Source organism: Pocillopora verrucosa, chromosome 14, assembly GCF_036669915.1.
Source record: "Pocillopora verrucosa isolate sample1 chromosome 14, ASM3666991v2, whole genome shotgun sequence".
Lineage (NCBI taxonomy): Eukaryota > Metazoa > Cnidaria > Anthozoa > Scleractinia > Pocilloporidae > Pocillopora > Pocillopora verrucosa.
Window position 1 is genome coordinate 18,374,414 of NC_089325.1, and position 22,565 is coordinate 18,396,978.

The following is a 22,565-nucleotide window of genomic DNA, read 5'->3' on the forward strand; positions in this document are numbered from 1 at the left end:
CCAACGTTAGGATATTCAAGAACAAATATAACATGGGCGGTTCGTTGAAACGACTGCTAAGTCACTTTTCTACACAACGCGACGGCGTTCTCGACCCAGTTTTTTCTCGGCATTTTTGCTGCGCGCGCCGTTCTGAAATGACGTTCTCGTCCTCTTGCTAAACCACTCTAATATAAGCTTAAGCGCGATTGTTACCGAACAATTGCCGTCCATTGAACTTACCTTCACAACTAGCCCCATCTCCAGAGTATCCAGTATGACACGTGCAATAAAATGATCCTTTGGTGTTGGTGCAGTTTGCGTCAGCGTGACAGTTGTGCGTACCAGTACCGCATTCATCGATATCTAATGATGACAAGGTTAAAATAACTGCATCTGTTTTACTCGATGTATCCACAATGTTCAAGTTCTTCACTGTTTTCTTCTTAGAAGGTTTATCCTAAGCCTTAAGGTTTTCTATTGTGAATCTCCGTGGCAAGAAACTCCAGGTTCATCATGAGTCTTTACAGCGCCTTAAAGCCTTAAAAGAACCATACCTGTGCACATGTCTCCTAATCCAGAGTAACCATTAAGACACGTGCAGTAGTAAGATCCTTTCGTGTTGGTGCAGTTTGCATTATCGTGACATATGTGAGCCAAGTCTTTGTGCTCAGATGACAATCCTGGTGGGTAGCATTCATTTATATCTTTGGAATAAAAATAGGCCATGTCAGGTTTAATGTTTCGCCAGCCCTATGTTTTAATGCTTTTCCAGAAAATCTGGTAAACGTCAGTGACGATTCATTCAAGACACACTCCTTCTCCACATACACACACAAAGGTACCTGTGCATACGACCCCATTTCCGGAATACCCCGTATAACAGGTACAATGAAATGACCCTTTAGTGTTGGTACAGTTGGCATCACTGTGACAGTTGTGTTCGAGATAGTCGTGTTCATCTGGTATTTTTTCAGGAAAACATTCATTCACGTCTATAGAATTAAAACATACAAAAACATCACTAAGTGTATAACATCTTCCTTTTTTTTATAGAGTACACATTTCAACTCAATATATCTTATCATAGAATTACAGTGCAAGCACAGGAATTGTTTCACATACCACCACATCTTGGTTCACCAAAACTTGAAATTTTTTCTGCTGTGAGATTTAAATCAGGGCCGTAGCCAGACTTCAGAACAAGACGAGGCAAGTTTCGAACACCGAAGGCGCGAGCCGCCAGTGGGCTTACGGGGGCATGCCCCCCGCCCCGCCCCCCCCCCCCCCCCCGAATATAAAGGCTCAGAAATGCCAAAATCAAGGCGAGGCAATTGCCTCGTCTTTCCTCATGCTAGCTACGGCCCTGTAAATCTAAAAATTGTGATTATTTAAAAATAAGTAGCCGCAGGGTTGTCTGTTATCTGTTTACCAGTAGACAGCATTAAAGAGGTGAAGCTCTCGTTGATAGAAAACTAAGCGATAATAAAATGTCTCTCTGATAACGACCGTTAACTTTACCTTCACAGATCACTCCATCTCCCGAGTAGCCCAAATGACACGCGCAGTAAAATGATCCTTTTGTGTTGGTGCATTTGGCGTCAGCGTGACATTCGTGTGCTCCAGACGTGCATTCATCGATATCTATGAGGGCAAAGTCTAAATTAATTTCATGTTTTCTGCTTTTTACACGTTTCTAAGAAGTCTAATAATAGTGTTTCGTACAGAAGTATGGGTGATAAATTAAATCTACATTGCAATTTTGAGTTTACTTTAAATTTTATTTTCGGTAAAAATTGTAGCGTTATAAGGTATAACGTCGTGTTATTTGTATTAAAGCAGAAATGTAATATAACGTTGTAATTAAATGTGTCTCTGTTAAGTAATTTACGATATTCAAGTATGAAATATGGCTCAATAAACTCCTTTCTTAGGTTTTGATAAGATCAACCCAGTTTGATTACTCTAATTTGCCTTCCTAACTGTTTCGCTTTTCTATTTCGTAATTTGAAAAAAATTAAATTTAGTTATGGTTGCCCGAAAAAATGTTCATCAGGTGTTGTTCGACCACTGAATACCATTGCAATGTGTAAACTTTACAGAACATGTAAAAACAGCTTTCTTGATCAAGCATTACCTTGACACGAAACACCATGTCCAGAGTATCCCGTATGACAAGTGCAGTTGAATGATCCTTTCGAGTTGGTACAATTAGCATTCAGGTGGCAGTTATCTACTTCAGTAGCACATTCATCTATATCTGATATGCAACAAAATCAAAATTCCAGTTTAAAAAAATGACAACATACTATGCAATGAGTTAATTCCTCTATTCAGCTGTGGTTAGCTGTTCATGAAGATTTTGAAAATTCAAGTAAGTCAATGACTTTTAGGGAGAAATTTCTCCTATGGTCTAACCAGTGTTTTGGGGAAAGAAAAAAAGTGGCACTATATGCACACCATAGAATAGTTTAAAAAATAAGCCCGAACATGTTTGAAACAAACTAAAACCACTATGCCAATTTACGATCGCTATCTATTATATCTAATAATGACCTTGGCAAACAAAAATATAGTTGAAGATCTGGAAGGTTAATGCAACTAAGCATGCTATGTTCACTCCCTATTTCTTGATAAGTAAGCCGAGTATCTATTTCTTTGAAATCCATGCAAATTGCATCAGGAGCTCTGTGATGCAATTTGTTATCAATTAATGCAGTTTACTCGTATCAAACAGAGGATACGAGATATGGATCAGGAGTTCCAGGATCTGCTCCTCCTCTATAGTTCTCATGTGGGAAAAATTTCCGTTGACAGGATGCCATTCTTACTCTGCCCATCTGACGGTCAATCAAACCAGATGGCATTTGAAATCCTGTATACGTGAAAATACGGTTCAAACAGTTTAGCCTATGACGCTTGCTTGGGTAGGACCGACGTGAATAGATTGATTTTGTTGGTGACATTAATGGCATGATGACACATCCTTTACCTACCTACACAAGTTACTCCATTACCAGAATAACCATTAAGACACGCGCAGTAGAAGGATCCTTTTGTGTTGGTACAGTTTGCATCATCGTGACAATTATGAGTCAAATAAGCATGCTGGCTAGAGTTCAGATTAGGAAAACACTCATCCACATCTAAATAGGGAAAACGTATTTATTTTATTATGAACTCTTTATTCTGTGTAAGTTATCATTAGATTCAAATGATTATATGAACTACAATTCTTCGTTTGAATTACTTTCCCTGTTGCTACTAGCGTCATTTTTACTCATTTCAGTTTTGGACCGTGACATGCCATGATATTATAGTCGAACTCAAACTGGTGGACCGTCTGTAGGGAGATGTCTCCAACAGAAATTAAGCCGACGGTGTTACTTGATTCTTATTTTATGACCTGTTGCCGTGTGTTTACGAATGACGACGAACTAAGCGGTCAATCATATGTGCCACTTTCAGCGAGAGACTGTTACACATCCATAGGTTCTATTGCATAACTACGAGTAAGAGTACTGTTCAGAAAATTTTTTTATTACTCAGCTACCGATTGGTGAAGAGGAAATCAACAAGGCCCAAGACAGAAGTGATCTGATGTTTTCTTTTACGAAGAAACACATTTCATCGTCGATGTTTACTTACCTTCACAACTTACACCGTTTCCGGAGAAGCCGCGATGACACGTGCAATAAAATGATCCTTTGGTATTTGTGCAATTTGCATCTTCATGGCAATTATGACGATAATTGCTGTGATGAGGCGCCAGACTTTCAGACTGACATTCTTTTATATCTGAGAGTAAAGTTTATTATAAAAATCTTCTATAAAGGATATAGAAAATCGAGGGTTTCCAATCTTTTAGTACTAAATTGATAACATTCAGCCTACCTTGGCAGGTAACTCCATCACCAGAATATCCCGTATGACAGGTGCAATAGTATGAACCTTTAGTGTTGGTACAGTTGGCGTCAGCATGACAGTTGTGTCTTCCAGTTACACACTCATCGATATCTAATAAGATAAGATTACTCGTCAGGCGACGGGAAAACTCAACTTTTACATAGTTATAATGGTCCCAGTAACGCACTTGACAGAAAGGTTCTAATTGTCAATTTGAGTGTATCGTTTTGGCATAAAGTTTTGATGGAGGGAATGAAGGTTTTGAAAAGGACAGAACCTAGTTATAAGTGGTGCAACGATCACTAAGCGACATAATAAACTCATGTATTATCACCTGAACAGGAAACTCCATCTCCAGAATATCCTGAGTGACAAGTGCAATGAAAAGATCCTTCGGTGTTGGTGCAGTTAGCAATAGGATGACAGTTGTGTTTTCCATTTGAGCACTCATTGATATCTAAAGAATGAATTATTTATACCTTTACTCAGTTGAAAGTTTCACACTCAACGCAGCTTATTTTTGACACCCGTAGGTGTTTAAAGGACCCTCTTACTGGCCACTTTTTTTAGATAATGTCCTTAAAAATATTACCGCCTAACAACAGATCAGAGCAATTTTTTCCTATCGAGAGATCGCACCGAGACATCCATATCAAACATCATGACACAATTCCATTATCAGGGACCGTGAACCCAAAGGCAATCCCAACCCATATTTCAATCTACCAATAAAAGCGCGTGCTAATTCATCTATGACTTTCCTCACCATCACAGTATAATCCATTTCCAGAAAATCCGTTTAGACATGCGCAGAGGTAAGATCCCTCAGTGTTTGTACAGTTAGCATCATCGTGACAAATGTGGCCAAAGTCTTGGTTCTCAGCTGACAACCCGGGTCGGTTGCACTCGTTAATGTCTTTGTAAAAACGTAATTTAAACATTATGGGAGGAAAATAAACGTGCTCTTGATAGAATGGAATTCTTTTTTTTTTTTGTTTTGTTTTGTTTTGTTTTGTTTTTTTCATCTAGGAACACAAATGGATGTTTAAGTACATCGTAGTGAGTGGGGCAATAAAGCAAGAAAGAAAATAGTAGAATTAATCGAGAGGTTTCGATTTCTAACACAAGCCTGCCATTGATTAGTGGGTAGTTATCAAACAAAAGCAGATTTCCGTTTGCTGTCCTAAGGAACAGAATTAAACTTATTACTCCGATAATTCGGTTACATTTGCTAGAAATGCACGAAAGCTGGTAAGGTTCTGTCAATTTTGTAACTGAGAACTCCAAATTCAGATGTCCGTATTTTAGCATAATATACCAGATCTATCTATTTAGGCATAAGTAGCCTATTTTCCTTTTATTTGTTTTCCTGTCTCTTTTCCTTTAATATGATAATATACAGTACCTTCCAATCATCGTTTAAATAAACATTTGTTCCATCGTTTTAGCTTACAACCATTACTTTCTACATGAAAATACATAACAAATGTTAAACTATTCAACTAGAAAATAACTTAAATTTCTCTCTCTTTCAATGACTATTTCTATCCCTATGTCTTACCGACACATGCGACTCCATCACCAGAGTATCCCGAAGGACACGTGCAGTGAAATGATCCTTTTGTGTTGGTACAGTTGGCGGTAACACGACAGTTATGTCTATCAGTTGAACACTCATCGAGATCTAACAAATGAATAATATTAGATTACAGTGCGGTAATGTAAAAGTCATCTTCTGGGTTGGTATTTCACGTACCCCTTATGAGACAAGAACCGAACAAACGTCCACAAAAAGAGCATGAAAAAATACCTAGAAATTCATGATAGCAAAAGCGACGACGTTCAACCAGAAGAAAATAGTCCAGGCTACCTTTTTTCATAATTTTTTTTACATTGAGCAAATTTGTCCAGAAATAAAGCCTGCTTTATTTGAGTCCACTTAATTTAAAGGTGTCTCACCATCGCAGTGCAATCCATTTCCAGAATATCCGTCCAGACAGGTGCAAAAGTAAGATCCCTTAGTGTTTGAACAGTTAGCATCATCATGACAAACATGGCCCAGTTGCTGATGTTCAGTTGACAACCCGAGTCGGTCGCACTCGTTGATATCTTGATAAAGAAAATAAGAAGTCAAGGTGTTTTCCTAGCTAGCTTTGTCATGTATAAACACACATACAAGGCAAAACGGTTTATATCATACGGGGCGACCTAACTGACTGTAGCCAAAACGAGTTTGGCGGTCTTTTTAGTTTTAAGCCACTCAAACTTTTATCGCATAAAATAATCACAAAATGTACGATTTAAAGATTGTTAATTATTACCTCAACCTCGGGTTCGTTATTAAAACTGCATCCAAAACTATGAGAATTTAACGATTATTCCCTTCAGGCTCAGTGAAATATTCTTGAATATTCGCCTCGAATTCGTTTTGGGGATTATCAACTATATTCTCTGATCCTGAATCGCATATTTTGTGTAGTATATTTTTAACAGGTGAGTATTACAGCAAATACTCGTCACACATCGAAGAACAGAGACATGGACTTTGTTGCGTTGACCAAATGGTCAATCTATAGCTGCACATGATTGAAGCAAAAAACTGAATGAACGAGGGAAAATGTGATGCTAAAATGTCTAAAAAGAAGTAAGTTGCGGCTGGTTCAGTCAAAAACTTTAAACGCCATTGTTTGCGTCGACAGTGAACGTAAACGAGCAATTTGTAAATTTGCGATACCAAAATTTCCCGATTTGTCTTAGGACGATGACGCTATTGTTTGTTCAATGCCTACGGAAACTTTCCACCACATGGTTTAAATCGTGCTCAGCAGGTTTCAAGAGAGAATTGTTCGGTGTTTGGGTATCCTTGGGTATCCTTGGGTATGTAGCCCAAAAGAGTAGAAGTAGAAAATTAGGATGAGGGGTAAGGAGAGGTGACTTATTGGCTAAACAAAGGGTCGCACTGATTTCACAGTTTAGGCTGTTACGACCACTCTCTTTTACGTCTACTCTAATTTGTTCAGGAAAAAGGAATAGATGCTGCAGAATTCAAACAGGAGGATAACAAAAGGTAATATTCTTTTCTTCCCAATCGCAATCATTGATCTCTTGAGGAGTGCACTGCGGGAAAAGTAGTCATGAATGTTGTGAACCGAAAGAGATGTTTCGGGACCCTCTTTGCTTTTGATGACATTTGTTTAAATGCCTGAGTGTCGCTTACAGTAGCTTTTATACTTGTATCGTTTTTGTGCTTATGATAGCCTTGATTTTATATGTTTCTATATTATTTTTGGACGGACAAGACTGTAATTGTTGTCGAACGGTTTTTCAGATAAGGAACTGAAGATCGCTGCTTTCTTTGTCATCTTTTGCTGCGTAGTTTCTAACATATTGTCCCCGAGTTGTCTTTGTTCATATCAAATTTTTGTTGTGAGAGAGAACTTCGCGGAGCTAAAGTTTGAATTTAGATGGCTAAAATACAGCTTCAGGACGTAATCTGGACTTCTCCTTAAAGAGGCCAGCTGTGTGAGCATGGTTTTTGCTTGTCAATAGCGCTCCCATCTCGATCTTGTTTAATGCAGAGAACATTTTTCATCAGCTGTTTCCATGAGGCAAATCATCGAGTTCTTTAGTCAATGTTTACTTTCCCATCCTCTTTTACAGAAGAAGTTGGAGAGGAAGAACCAGATAGTAGTGATTGTTGACATCAGTTAACTCACCTTTGTCATCTAGATAGTTTCACTAGTTATTGGAGTTTCATGAACTGTGCCAGCTATTTTGCCCTCGGAGGTAAGAAATGGGTGTTTAATTGGCTTCGCTAAGCAAGTGGTTATCGCAAATGGAAATTTTGTGGTGTGGTGATGACTTGAGTTGACGGTCGAGAGTAGCTGACAATGACAACTAGCTAGCTAGCCGTCTTTTCTCCTTACGGAGAGGTAAAGCTTTCGTTAACTTTCGTTTACCTTCGCGCTTCTAATTTTGAAGTGAATTCGTTTAGTTGTTGAAACCATATTGTAAATAAAGAAAGCACTAAGCATTTTTTTCTACAATTGTTTTGAGAACCCGTTTCGAGATAAGCAACCAGTTTTTTCACTAGAATTTGACAGATTTATTTCGTTAAATCCGCGAAAACCTCTAGTTCTAACTTTGAAAAGTGTTGCGCCCACCTTAGTGGCATTTTTTGCACTCTGAAGAATCTCGTATTATTCTATCGCGTTTATCATTTCCTTGGTAACATTGACTAAACGCGAGCCAGCCATTTTGAAATTCAGCGCCCCCGCTATGGTCTCCTCACGCGAAGTGATTATGGCGAGATATGAAGCAATGTGCAACCTATCTGAGCAAGAGAATCTCTGTTATGACCTGGGTAATTATACTAAAGCTTGCTGGTTCGTTTTTTGACGTTATTCCCTGACTAAGAGCTTACCAACACAAATAACTCCATCACCAGAGTATCCCGTATGACACGTGCATTGAAATGATCCCTTAGTGTTGGTACAGTTGGCGTAATCATGACAGTTGTTTCCAAAAGGAACGTCACCTACAGATTCACACTCATCCATATCTAAAAATAAACAGCGTCAAATTTCAACAGTAAAGTTTAAAAGGTTCTCCAGTTTCATTTAAGGATAACAAACAGAAGGATGCGAAACAGGGTTGCCGCTAACACCACCTGCCGGCGATAGTCCAAACGAAAAAATCTGAATATGTGCCTGACCAACCTTAGTATTAGTGCAACTATCACGAATACTAAATATAGCTTAAATAAAACGCTGTTTTAAGCACTTGTCCATTGTGATCACCATTTTGTAAACAGGAAACTTGGTTGGTACAAAATCACAGCTTTGCCAATGACTGTGAACAAAATGTCATTACTAGGCCGGGTCTTCCGTTTCACACAAAGCACCTTCTATGAAGAGCCATCTATAAACCGCATAACTTAAAATTTCTGCCGACAGCCTAATCTCTTTGCGACAACCCCGCCTTAAGGAGAAACGAGAGAATAACCAAAATGGTTCTTGCATCTTAAATTTTAGATTGTAAAGTGAATTTCATTATTCGTAGATAGAATGCAGTAAAAGTTTAACTTATCTAAGACCGTTCTCAAACATAATTATCAATGTTAAGTCATGAGTCACGATTGTAGCAAATTACAAGTACTGATGGTTGTATTTTTGGATTGATCTTAGAGCAACCAACAAAGGCTTCAGGAATTTCTTATCTAAGTAGATGCGATAAAAGTGGTTTAACGGCAGTCAAACTTCTAAACACAGCTCGTGTTGTTGTGGCTCGATTTCGCGGCTTTTAATTCGTTAAAATGCAGCGAATTCAGGTCCTCAAGAGTCCAGAATTGTTTTCTAAAATGGGGGAAAAAAACAGTAACGGCTATAGTTTGTCACCAACCCTTTTTCCGAAAAAAAAAAGCACCCAAAAACTGTGCTGCACCTGCAAACTTTCCGTACGCGTCAGTTGAATATTGTTGAGGAAGACTTATACTCTAACCACAAAGATAGCGTTTACCTTGTCCAAAATTAATATTCTTAAGCAGCAAATTAAGGTTTTTGTTTAGTATTTTACCAATCCCCCCAAATTTTCCTTATAGCAGTTTCCGTTGGGATTCTTAATATTATTTCAGTCTTTAATCCACTTATTGTCATTCTAATCGGTTGTTTAATTCCTTGCGCGCGCTTTGATTGGTTTGTCGCACTTTTTGACAAGTTTAATGAGAATCAGTGACTTAATCCCGAACAGACGCTAAATTCATTGTCCTCTAGTTAAATCACAAGCACAGTTGTGTCATAAAAGCAGTAGTCCACATTTTCCCGGTTTTAAAACAAAATTTTTTTAAATCACTCACCTTACAGCTTGTGTTTTACTAGCCTTTCTCGCGTGGGAAAATGTGTTCTACCGCTTGATTAAATTCCTTTGCATTTACTATTGGGTACGTCATCAAATTTACCTTCGATTTTTTGTGAAAATTGATCTAGGGCAAATCATGACCATCACTCACACTACAAGTAGTATACAGATACATTTTTCTTAAATTTAAGGCTGGTATCGCAGCATTTAGCATCATAATTGTTACAGTTAGCCATAGAACAGACATTTTAACGAAACACGTTGGGAGCATTAATATTAAGACAGCAATGGATCAGGGGTTACCACAAAGAACAGTGCACGAACGCAAATTAGACATTTAAATGATTAATTAGGGGCAGTATGACATGTGTTAGTAACGATAAGGATACCCAGCGCGAATGTAGAATCTCGCCAGTGCATGTACAAAGGGGGAAATGTCCCTTTCCGTGCAACTGTTTTAGCACAATCAGTTTTGCAACCTTCCCTCGTGAATAAGAATTCGTTACAGCAAGAATTTTTCAGTTAGTCATCATGAAGCCACAATCAGAACCATTGAAACAATGAAAAAAAGAGTTATCGAGAACCTAAACAAGTACCTCCACGTCATGTGACATGAGTATAGTGCTGATTGTTCCGTTACGTAGTGCTGCTAGACTTACGCCAATTGATTATCTAAGTGAAAGGAGATAACAAAAGATCAAGATCGACTATCATCGACCTTTAACGAGAAGGCTTATTGTCTAATAATGTATTCAGTTTTAAATCTTTCTCAAATCTAATCTGAGCTACGTAAAAAAAGTCGAGGATAAAGACAGCTAATTACATGTACCAGAGAAAACAAATCTCAGGCCTGAAAATATATAATTAACTTGAGCCATATATAATTCTTTACACATAAAACATTAAGAAAATCCAAGGTCTTTAAATCGCTTTAACGAGACTTATACTTCAGAAAGCGTTACGACGCATACTACTATCCATGATTTTTAATGGTGGAGACGAAAATTAGTTGGGTTATATATATATATATATATATATATATATATATATATATATATATATATATATATACCTACATATACTTTCCCTAAAAATGTTCTGCGTTTGTCATTGCCACAAAGTTTAGATAGATTTAATGAACTAACCGGGGGTTCTGTTCTGTTGTGCCTCAGAACAAATTTTATGAAGTGTTACATGCACCTATATTTTTAAAAGGTTAGTGTAGAGAATGGTAACGCACTCATAAACAGCAAGATGAAATTAACACGCATCGATATCGATGCTTGTTAAAGCAAGCGTTAGGTATTGTTAAAACCTTTCAGGAAGCGAAGCGACCTTCACCCTGCATGTTAGAAAGTAACCGCCAGGTTAGTACATTAGCAACGATTAACTGATTTTTAGGAATAAAAGTACAATTAACAGTTAAAAGCACATTATGTTAGTTGCATCAGTTTCAGTTTGATTTACGATTACAATGAAAGGAGCGATGGACTCAATCTACATATGTGAGATTATTATTTTGGCTGAAATTCTATTTTGCAATAGGGATGCCTTGATTTCAGCCAGTCAGTAATAGTGCACTAATATCATATGTGATACCCACTTTTATACACGGACTCCACATAAGATGGTCGGGCAAAGACATACACGGTTAAGTCTCTCTGCCCATTCCGCTACCGACAATTTCTTGCTCTCTGATATATCTCCTAAAAAAAATAAAACCAACCTTCAGTTTTACTGATGACACAAACGTAAGAGTAAATGAGCTGCCCATGTTTTCTGGAAACTTATGATGATCTGGTTTACTAGGTACTGAAAATGATATCATTTACAAAATGCAGAAATTTGGTCTTTACGTGTTCCCATTTTTAAACCCTGCTGACTTGTCTCATCATTATGTCGATGGTAAATTACAACTGTATGCAGAAAAGGCTGGCTCACATAACCTAAGGACTTTATTATGTCTTCTGCAGCGATAAGTGACCAGGATTATGGCAACTCAGCCTTCCCGAGCATGATATTTGGACGGCACTCATTTTCATTCCTAGGCCAAGAGACACCATTTTACGACAGCCAGTGCTGAGACCCAATTTTTTAGTCCTCCCAAAGTGAATATAAATCATACTCCCAAGTGAGTATCAACTAACAGGAATAATACGAGCATTTTATAGCAGTTACCTGAACAATATAGTAAACTTGTTCTGATCGCTTTCAGTACCGTTGACTTTGTTCATCATTGACTGTCGTAGTCGAGACGCTAAAGCGGCTTAGACATGTTTAAATACACTGAAAAACTTGCAAAAGGTTTGTTTTCAACAGTTAGCCACAGATTATGTTCTGAATGAAAAAATAATGCAAATTGACACAATGATAAATCCTCTTACCTTAATTGGTGCATTGAAGCTAGGTCCTGTTGAGAGGTAGTGTTACAATGCGTCTGTATCGCGAATGGTGGGACGATTTGGGTTATATGCGAGTAACTCCTGATCCATATTGTGTTCGCTGAATATGACATTACACACTTTTCGGTCAAATCCAGTACTTTGCAAGGCTCACGGTTTGCTTTGTAAAGCCCGATTTGTTTGGGGTAATGTCATATTACAACAAACATACTATTTGAATTAGGTTATTAAATCCATGCAGTATACTAAGTATTCGTATGATATCTTTTGATAACTCTTACCAGTACATGAAACTCCGTTCCCCGTGTATCCATTGTCACAAGTGCAATAGTATGATCCCTCAGTATTGTTACAGTGTCCATCTGCATGACAGTCGTGAAGACTAAGGGAGCATTCGTCTATGTCTGAAATCAAACAGCACCACCTTCTTGAAAAGTACTTCGTCGATAATGAATATTACGTTATAGTGAGCGAAAAATGCCAAAAAAAATCAAGTTTGTCAAAAACCGGCATCTTAGGTAAGAGCAGGAGTGTCATGAAACCCACATAGTATTTGAGAACGAAACAAGCGAAGGACGAACCATTATACTCTTCTGTCTCTCAACTTGGACGCTTTAACAAAGCAAATACCAACGATAAAGTTAGAGAAACGTGCAGTTTGGCGGCATGTAACCATCATTCGTAGTTATTACTCCTCAACAAACCTGCACAGTTGACGCCATCTCCACTATATCCTTGTTTACAAGTGCAGACATAAGATCCTCTGGTATTGGCACAAGTGGCCTTATTGTGACAGTTGTCTGTATTTTCGGTGCATTCGTCGACGTCTTTATATAAAATATGAAAAGATAATTAGATGCATTAAAAAATGCACTCTATAAGTAATCTTGTTTGGGCAGCCTTTACTTTTAGGCCGAGACCATTGATGACAAAACAAAAAAAAAATAAAAAAAATAACCTGCTCTAAAGACACGAACAAGGATCTCCTCAGATTGAGGTCATGATCATAAGTAATACTCAACTGCATATATGGTAATGCTCGTATAAGGTCATTGAGGTATGCCTGAAGAAACGCAATTATATATCACGAGAAAATACGGGGACAGAGGGGCACAATCAGAGAAATGTCAAAAATGACGCTTTCCAAGGTATTCTCAGCGTTGCAAGCAGCGTAAGTCTGCTTCCCCGGACGTCCATACTGTGGATTCCTAACGCAGTTTATCTACGTAGCTTATCTTTTCCGAAGTTATTTGAATCAGAAAAAAAATCTCCTCGCTGTTCTCCAATAAGGAAGAGTAACTCACCGGCGATTAAGGCAATCTGCCCAGTTTATTTTCCAATTTGCGAGTTTATTTTCCTGTTTTTAATTGGGAACCCCAATTCATGCAAAGGAAGCTGATAGCGGTCGTTTATTCACAGAAACAGATCGATGTCACTCTTTAAGCCGACTTCTTGGAAAAAAAATACTTTCGTTCTTTAGGAATTTCTATAAATAACGTAAATGAAATTGACGTGTTCCGTGGCCTGGACTAAGAGTTTCTATCAATGTCCCCTGATTTTATGTTGTATACATGCACACCCTGTTTCTACCTGAGCAAAGGACTCCATTGCCGGAATATCCCATTTGACATTCACACCGAAATGAGCCGTCTGTATTTATGCACACACCATCTGCATGGCAATTATGAGTGTCCACTCGACATTCGTCTATATCTGAAAGTGTTTAGAATAAGTTATTAAAATTTTATCTCTCATTCAAGGCACTTCTATTATTTACGACATGGTACCTGTGCACGTGACACCATCTCCTGTGTACACTGATATGCACGTACAAAGAAACGATCCATGTGTATTAGTACAGCTGGCATTCATATGACAGTTATGCTTGTAGGCCAATTCAGCATTTTTGCACTCATTGATATCTGAAAAACATACAGCACCGTTAGAAATTTGGTGATCAAAGCCTGTGGGCGGAGCAAAACACAGACAGTTGTTTGGATAAACTGCGAAAGCTCTGACTCTACAGTGGTAATTTCAAATGAAATTTGTAATCCACCCTTATATGCGGAAAACGCTAAATCTTTTTATGTAAGACCTAAAGTATATCGATTTAAACGAAGCTCAAGAGCCCAACCAACATCATTGGAAATAACACAATGTAGAAATGTTGTGCTACTCTGACTGTGGTGTGATAGTAGAATTAAAGCTGAGGTCATTAAGTAAGAAGAATAATGTCTCATTATAGGCGTAAACCACCAGTGATACATCCGAAATGGTGTACTCGAAGGGGAGAAAAGAAACGGACCTGGCAAATAGTTCTCAAAGATGAATAACTGTCGCCTTGTAAGTTCAGTTTGCTTTGGTAAGATGATGTATTTTCAATCAGGTATAAGAGAACTGCACTTACCAACGCAGTGAAGGCCATCTCCTAAAAAGCCAGGTTTACACCTGCACTCGAAGTGGGTGAGCGTGTTTATACAGAGTGCGTCCTCATGGCAGTTATCAAGGTTTAAGTCACACTCATTAAAATCTGTAAAATATCAGGCAAAGCACAATCAGATAAATGTATGTACAAAATGTAAACAGTGGATAGCATTGAAGGCGCACTCTGATGGCTATTCAAACTCCAAATGTACTTTTGCATCAGCCTCCGAGGAAGCCACCACCACTATTATTGACCTTCACCTCGGTCAATAATTCTTTGTCAGCTGTTTATTATAACCAAGATAAAATGACAGTTTTTTAATGAAATTTCTGAGTCAATTATTTAGAGGATCTTAAGTGTTTTATATGCGCGTATGGGCTCATTGAAACAGTAGAAATTTGAACTTTTTATGATTGTTTCAGATGAATCTGTCCGCTCTTGCATGTAACTGTTCATCCTTTCCCCTACGTCTTTCTCTGTAACACGCACTTTATATACCACGGTATTTCAGTCCCTTCAAGGAACAAGCTACGTGTTTTCTACATCTTTCAGTTTACCCTTTGTATAAAGCTGAATATTTTTAAGGATTGATCAATTTAATTGCGATTTTTTACCTTTGTACCACGTACAGGATTTACCGTCCCCAGTGTAACTAAGCATACAGGTACACTGATAGGAGCCTGGGGTGTTAACACAAGTGGCATTGGCATGGCAGGTACCGGAGTCAAGGCATTCGTTTTCGTCTATTAACAATAATGAGGATGACGGGTTTAGAGTTTTAAAAAAATTATTCTTTGTATGTACGACTTATTGTCAGATCACAGTTGCTATCCGTTCCGAGAAGCACTACCATTCCATTAATCAAGTTGTGCTTTTAAATACCTTGAATAAAAGACATTTCTCACAGTGATTATCTTACCCTCTGCTGACCATGTCATATGAAATCCTTCATACTCTTTGTCTCTGTCCGTTTCAAAGACGATCCTCATCGGTCCTTCTGTAAATATATCTGGAGGCAGCTTATTTGAGCAGAAAGTGCCTTTTTCTGGTGCGTCTGCGGTGTTTCCTTCCTGCACTTTTACCCAATCATATTCGCAATTTTCTTTTGTTTCCAACACAAATTTGTGAAATGTAAGCGTGATGTCATATCCAGAACCAAGGTCTATAATCCACTCGCATTTAACACCATTTGGATAGTTTTGCGGATGATTTGGGGACATAATGGTTCCATTGACCGTCGAAAAAGTCACTTTGCAAATACCTGGAGAAATATAGATATATGCTTAAAAGAAGTCCAGTGTTCGATTTAAAAGATATTTTTTAAAGAGTAGCCGGATTGCCTTGCACCTTCTTGACAACAAACTTGGACGAAACATGATTCTGCAGCGCTATCAACTGAGAACTTTATTGAGGCTAAAGATGTCTTTATTTGCGATTGAATGATTACGCGTCGCCATAGCATGATGGTTTTATAGTTTGATATATTTTGGTGCGCTCTCATTGATCCAAGTGTAAAGTTCAAGAGGTAATCAAAATAAGAATTCATGGCAATATCATCAACAAAGGCAGCGGAATCGAAATTCCTGAAACATGGATGATTAACTAATAGTTATTTTACATAAACAGCAATGCTCATCTTCGTCGCCTGACTGGCAGTAATGTAGTCCAACCGTATCGATTCTCGATCTAATATTACAAGTAATTTCAGATCTTGACCCAAACGATTAAGCGTATGTTTATCTAAAACGAATCTAAATTTAACAAGGATTTTATTGATGCAATTAATGATCAAAACGCAGAGACCCAACATTTGCCTTTTATTCCATGGCGTAGAAAATGAAGCCAATCAGGGTACAGGAAAACTTACTCCATTGTGTTACACTTTACCTTCACATTATATGCTGCAGTTTTATTCCAGATTTATCAAAGCGTTTGACCATTATATCTTTAATTATAATGTATTTCTTGTATTCTGTGACATAAATTTAATTAATTAAACTTTTGAAAGTCATCGAAAGAATGTTAAAATCGCTTTCAAGGCGTTCAAAGTCATTTGAAATGGGTCTGAGGGCAGCTTGAATTGATTTTGTTCCCCCGCTGTATTTCTGATGCATGGTTTGAAGTAGTTTTGCGATGCTTGTTCTTGCATACTATGGAATGATGGCACGGTTTGTTCTCAGTATACATATTACATATTAAGAAAGCATATTGAGAAAATACAATTGTTTTAGAGAATATTCCATCGAATACCACTCGAAAGCGTGACATAACTAGAAAGTATTCCTACCTTGATGGTCTGCTACAAACCCTCGGTTCCCGTTCACGCTGTCTGTGTGCATATGCACAAGGAGTGAGTTACTCGAAGAAATAATAGTTGACTGATTAGATGGCAGTTGATTGCTGCCACAAAGGCGCCTTATAACGTCAGTGCTTCCAAAGGAACCTTCTATTACCGCAACATAGTCATTTGGACAATTTCCAGCTTCTTCAATCTGTTTAGTAATAAGAAATTGGAAACTTTTTTTCTCTTTTTTATTCCTCGATTTTAATATCTACTTTGTGAAACACCTGCATTATTGTAGAAAAAGAATTGCTTCGGCAGTATTTCGACGTGATGATGTGAGGTAAAAGATTAAGTCACTTGGTAATGGAAATGCGTGTCAAATATCAGATGTAATCAGAGTTCAAGGTAGGGAAAAAAGATCATACCGGAACGGCGTCCATCTACAAGAGAAGAGAAAAGAACGTTATAGCTTACAATACAACTTTCAGAAAGGTACATCAAATACATAGTTTGAAGCGATAGCCGTTCTTACCGCAAAATCTCGAAATTTTAATTCAATGCGATTTCCCTGTGACACTTGCACGAGCCAGTAACAGTCCATGTTTGGTTTGTAGGGTTGTGGATAGTCTTGAGGCTGAAATATACCTGTCCAGGTAGATATATTTTGGATGGCACATGTTTCTGCATCCGTAACAGCAAATACTGAAACAAAAGATGTTGTTTTGATCACCCTCTCAATACACGAGGATTTAACATATGTGTTTCACCCTTATGAAGCTCTTCAATAAATACATATATAGCAAAGGTGCATGAGCTTAATGCTTTGGCTGTTGATTATAAAAATCAGTTCCTGGAAAGTCCTTCCTGTTGGTCAGACGAAATTCATATTGGAAGTACATTACGACTTTTTCCAAGCGGAGCTTTGCCGAGTGGTCTACTTGATTTTGTTTGGTACAACTTGTGTCGTACAGTCACCAAGTGATAGGGACTGTTCGACTACTTCCGCCGCGATCTCAATTTCTTCTCAGAATATGGCTCATGCACATATAACAAACAATTAGGAACTTTTTTACCTGATATCAAGAACAGCGAACAAGACAGAATAAAGGATATCATCTCAGCTGAAGTAAGAAGCGATCTGTTTTATGTTGATTATTTTTGTTTTGATCAAAGATCTAAATATCCCTGAAAAGAAAACAAGTCTGTTATCTCTCTCTACGAAAGCAAAGAAACATACCTCAGCAGTCCTTAAATTGTGTCTTTCTTTTTCATCTGAACAACATTATTTCAAAATCACCCCTATCACTATCATTTTAATCTATTTCCATATGAGCTTAAGTGTTATCAGCTCAGTTTCGTAAAACCACAAGGCAGGTGTTCTAAATACTTATATGTATTTATAACGTAACGTAGCTAGACACAACGCGGGCTCTGGTTAGTACAAATCTATAGTATATACTATTGTATCCTACCGTCCTGTAAAATGGCGCCGCACGGGGCGAATTTCCAGATTTTAATTTGTTGAAGGCCTTTGATTTAGAATTATCGAAGAGGACACTTTGAAAGCAATAAACAACTACTAAGATTTTATTTTTCTAACATTGTCAAATTTTCTGTTTAAAATGCAGTTTTTTTTTCTGGTTGCTCTGTTTAAACCCCTTACTTTTCGCTGCATGGTTATACTGGCTATAGTATATAGTGGTTATATCCACACTGCTCGCCGAGTAGGAAAAGTTGGCATGTTTTTGATTCAAGAAAAATGTAGCGACAAACTAACTGGATTCTCATTTGGATATTTATTACTGAAGGTCCTACTCACATGACAACAAAAACCACTTGGGAAGTAAATGTGCACTCAAGATTTTAGGACAATTCCGTTTGCTGTCCACGATTTCAACTTTCATTTGATAGTTTTCGTCAAGTTTAGACGTTTTAGGCTCTTTCTGAAAATTTTAACGTGGACTCGATGAAAGCTTTAGTCTGAGCCAAGTCTTTCGCTGAGGCAACAGAAACAAATTTGCTCAAAGGAAAATAGTGTACCGCGATTAGTGATGATTAATTTAATTTCATTAATTTCACCAGTTTAAAATCTAGAACCGACCTTTATTCCGCTAATAAAGCGAAAGTATTAAAACTGCTTCCATGGCTTGCAAACTTCAAAAACTTTCTGCAAAGATTATCAGATCGCAATCGCAATGGTGGGCCAATTCTGGCCATAAAATGGCGTCTTCTTTGTCCAAATTGAAGAATTCTTCATCTTGCACATCGCTATTTTCCGTTAGTTTTCTTTCAAGTTTCTCTGACCATTACTTTCATTTAGCCGTAAATAAATTGCAACTTCGCTCTTCTGTTCATTTAGATTCCGGCACTTTGATTGGTTATTACACTTTTTGACGGGTTTCATGAGAATCAGCGACTTGATCACTAAATATGATTAGATTTATCATTCTCTCTGACAAACTTCATTCGTATTTACGTCCTAAAGGCAATAAACGACACTTTCTATCGATTTGACTGCAATTAAACCACTGCACCTCGTGTTCTTCCAACATCCTGCGCGGTTTATTGGCCGGTAAACTGTTGGTTTATTGTTTAAATAACTTCCGACGCCTAAGCATATCCCCTATAAATAATTAATACCGGTTTTAAAAATAATTTATAGCAAAAAAAACAACCCATTGTTTTCAAATACGTATAGAATTTTTTTTGCGGATGTTGAAGCATAGGATATTCCGAATTCTGAAATTTTATCTGTATTTATTCTGCATAGCAGAGGGCTTTCTATTAGGGAGACCAAGAAAGAGCTCCATAGCTTGTTTTTGCGATTCCGCCTGGTTCACTTTCACGTAACCCCAAAAATCACTCTACGCAACCCTACAGTAATCTGAAATTTCATATTCCAAAAATTTTAAACGTTTTCCGTTTCAATAAACGCTAATTTGTTTTTGTAGATATCTTTCTTAACTCAGAGCATGGTTTAAGGCGGTTGATTAATATAAACTGACTTCCTCAACATCTCTTCTCCTCGTACATGGGTGTCCTCCTATACAAGATATTCCAAAATTTGCATCTGTGAAAACCTGGAAATTTTTGAAATGGTTTGATTTTATCAACTCATAACTCATCCAGGCATATAGGAGCATTGTTCTACGAGTCAAGTACTTTAGTGCGTACTATTGCGTGCAAATTGTCTATTTGTTCACTTCCTCTATCCCTATTACTTCTCTATCATTATGGAATTTCTTACAGCACATGTAAATAAGTTAAATCTAAGTCCAATTTCAGGGAGAAATGGCTCAAAAAACAAAGCCACGATTTCTCTCGGGCCTAAAATCGGTGATAGTGATGGTAAATTAAATACCCTTACTTTGTACTCTCCTTAGAAAACATTTGTAGTCATCAAATTAAAGAAAAATTGCAAACCTTTCCTCATCGAGTACGATCCTTAGAAGAGGCCTCATTCTGTCCGGCAGATGTTACAAAGATAAAATATTTATACAGTAAATCAACCAATTATTTTAAAGTAGTGATTAGGGCGACGGGATCGAATAAATATTGTATCATCGTTACACTTAAAATTTAATATTTTATGACTAACTAAACAAAAGCAGTAAAACACACCAAACGCATCTCTTTCTCTTCAGAAATATCAGTTGCATGAGTTTCACTGTATCCAGTGATCTGAGTGATTTTTTTTTCATGTTAGAAGGAAGGCTTGCTGCTTATCCAATATTAAATGACATTCGCTACATGGCTTTTAGATAAGAAACTATATCGAAGGCAACAATTGTTAAGATATTCCCGAACAAACAATTCAAAACATCTCATAACATTTTTATTTATTCAACACAGATCAGAACAGTTTCCGCTACATATATACTCAATCAGTTGAACAAAATAACCACCAATAATACATGGTTTGCTCTTGAAGATTTAATTACTCCTGCGTTTTCCACGAACGGATTCATTTTCGATTAAAACTTTACAATGATCATAAAAAGGAATTTATGCCTTCCATTTTATTGAGAGTGCTAATTACTTTATTTCTGATTGTGTCCCCACTAGTCGTATGAAAAATTCATCGCCGGCTGATGAGTTGGCAGCTCAACAATAAAAGAATCATTATCATAATGGTGTGGGTGGAGGATATTTCCAAACGTAGTACTGTCCATCGCGTTCGAAATCAGCCCATAACCATACGGGGTGAGTTTTCACCCTTGTCAGTTTCAGTACAGCTTTTAATAAGAAAATGTAATAAGCTGAAGATAATTATCTTTCATCGAATAAGAAGTAAAACCTATTAGTTATAAATAATAATCGGACCCTAACGTTTAGCAAGATGCCGCCTACGCCGTATTCATCATCCCAGGCTTGTAGAGTGTATGGCGTGAAAACGGTTTTTCTTTTTTCTATAACACTGTCTTGTGTGCGTGTATGGCGGCTCCATCGTCGTGCAAATTCTACGAACTGAAGCAAGGACAATCTCTAAGACGACTGTTGTCATAATTAAGTGTAAGCACGTCACCTGTGCCCCAAACATGTCATTGGTAAGCAGTTAGAAATATTTTTCTTGGCGTGTTTTGAAAGAATTAGAGAAAAGTTTGAGTCACTTCGAAATCTAATCTTCTGCTGGATAGCTTCGCTCTTGCTGCCTGTCACGTGGCAGTTCGCCTGAAAACCACAGGAATATTGGAGCTCGTGTTTGCTCAAAATCCAGTCCTTTCTGTTTCCTTTCTTGGTACTTTTATCGTTTGAATCTCATAACCATTAATATCCCGATCCTTGATATAAACGTGACTTGCCGCAAGACACGTTTATATAAAGAATAGCGAAAAGCTGACAGTTTTTCGAATTCACAACTACTAAGAGGTCACAATGGTCATTATTTCATCGGCCTTCCCCAATGTGATGGCTGGTTGTGTCCGAACCAGGTTCAGACACAATCTGTCTATTGTAGGTATATCAACCCTTCAACGTACACGTCGAATAATAATGATAATGAAAATAATGATAATTGAGAGTAAGATTGATCCTCAGAACTGAGCTCAATGGAAGAAAAAAGATAGAAGTTATCTATAGTCTTGCAGTCCCAGTTGAGAATTATAGTTTGGGCATCATTGAATTGAATCCGAATTGAAGAAGATTGCAGATGTGGAAAGGCTGTACATCCCAAGAGAAGAAAGAGGAAGGGGCCTGATTGATGTAGAAACAGCTTTCAAAACAATAACAATAGGGCTCAATCATTATCTGAGGGACAAAGAAGGGCAATATCCAAAGCAGGTGCTTGAACATGAAAGATCTAAAGCCAAAAGTGCAATAAACAAGAATGCTACTAAGTTCAAAAGGGAAGTACAGCAATGCCAGAGTAGGAGAACAGAGAAGATAAATCAGCCTCAGAAAATGCTAAGACTCAAGTCTAAGATGAAATCCATGAAAGAAGAAAAGTGCAAAAACAAAGCATTGCATGGCCAGTATCCCAGGATTCTAGAGAAGCCTCAGGTAGACACAGTCATCACCAACAAATGGTTGTCAAGTAAATCTGAAAGGAGAAACAAAGGAACTACTTGTCGCAGCTAAAGACCAGGCAATAAACACCAGAAACTACCAGAAAGTAATATGTGGCCAGCAAGTGGAGAGCAAATGCAGAATTTGTTCGCAATATGAAGAGACAGTGGACCATATTGCATCTGGATGTGAGATATTAGCTAAAACA

General features: G+C 37.6%; 2 protein-coding genes across 2 annotated transcripts in view; both read right to left on the bottom strand.

Moving 5' to 3' along the window:
* Positions 1-585, bottom strand: part of LOC131787683 (fibrillin-2) — a 42,488-nt gene extending 41,903 nt beyond the window's left edge. The window contains exons 1-2 of the mRNA XM_066161340.1: positions 537-585; positions 223-345 (exon numbers count right to left, since the gene is read on the bottom strand). Of these exons, the coding sequence (XP_066017437.1) occupies positions 223-345; positions 537-546 (133 nt within the window). The 5' untranslated portion in view covers positions 547-585. The remainder of the gene's footprint in view (positions 1-222; positions 346-536) is intronic.
* Positions 586-780: 195 nt separating this feature from the next.
* Positions 781-20,300, bottom strand: LOC136278303 (fibrillin-1-like). Its single transcript, XM_066161817.1, has 23 exons — positions 20,276-20,300; positions 17,926-18,037; positions 17,385-17,554; positions 17,278-17,292; positions 16,856-17,060; positions 15,488-15,829; positions 15,183-15,311; positions 14,551-14,673; positions 13,931-14,065; positions 13,734-13,856; positions 12,848-12,970; positions 12,425-12,547; positions 8,309-8,446; positions 5,845-5,994; positions 5,447-5,569; positions 4,652-4,801; positions 4,220-4,342; positions 3,874-3,996; positions 3,628-3,777; positions 2,976-3,125; positions 2,117-2,239; positions 1,501-1,623; positions 781-974 (listed from the first exon to the last, which is right to left on the bottom strand). The coding sequence occupies exons 2-23, from the start codon at positions 17,966-17,968 to the stop codon at positions 781-783; spliced, it is 3,078 nt and encodes a 1,025-aa protein (XP_066017914.1). The 5' UTR covers positions 17,969-18,037; positions 20,276-20,300.
* Positions 20,301-22,565: the final 2,265 nt, after the last annotated feature.

What these genes read in the sequence shown, in the direction of transcription:
- LOC136278303 (XM_066161817.1), bottom strand. Translation starts at nt 17,968, where the DNA reads ATGATATCCTTTATTCTGTCTTGTTCGCTGTTCTTGATATCAG. An exon ending in AGATGGTGTCACGTGCACAG is followed by an intron (nt 13,857 to 13,930) that starts GTACCATGTCGT and finishes AAACACTTTCAG; the next exon opens with ATATAGACGAATGTCGAGTG. An exon ending in AAACGGTGTAAGTTGTGAAG is followed by an intron (nt 3,126 to 3,627) that starts GTAAGTAAACAT and finishes TTCCCTATTTAG; the next exon opens with ATGTGGATGAGTGTTTTCCT.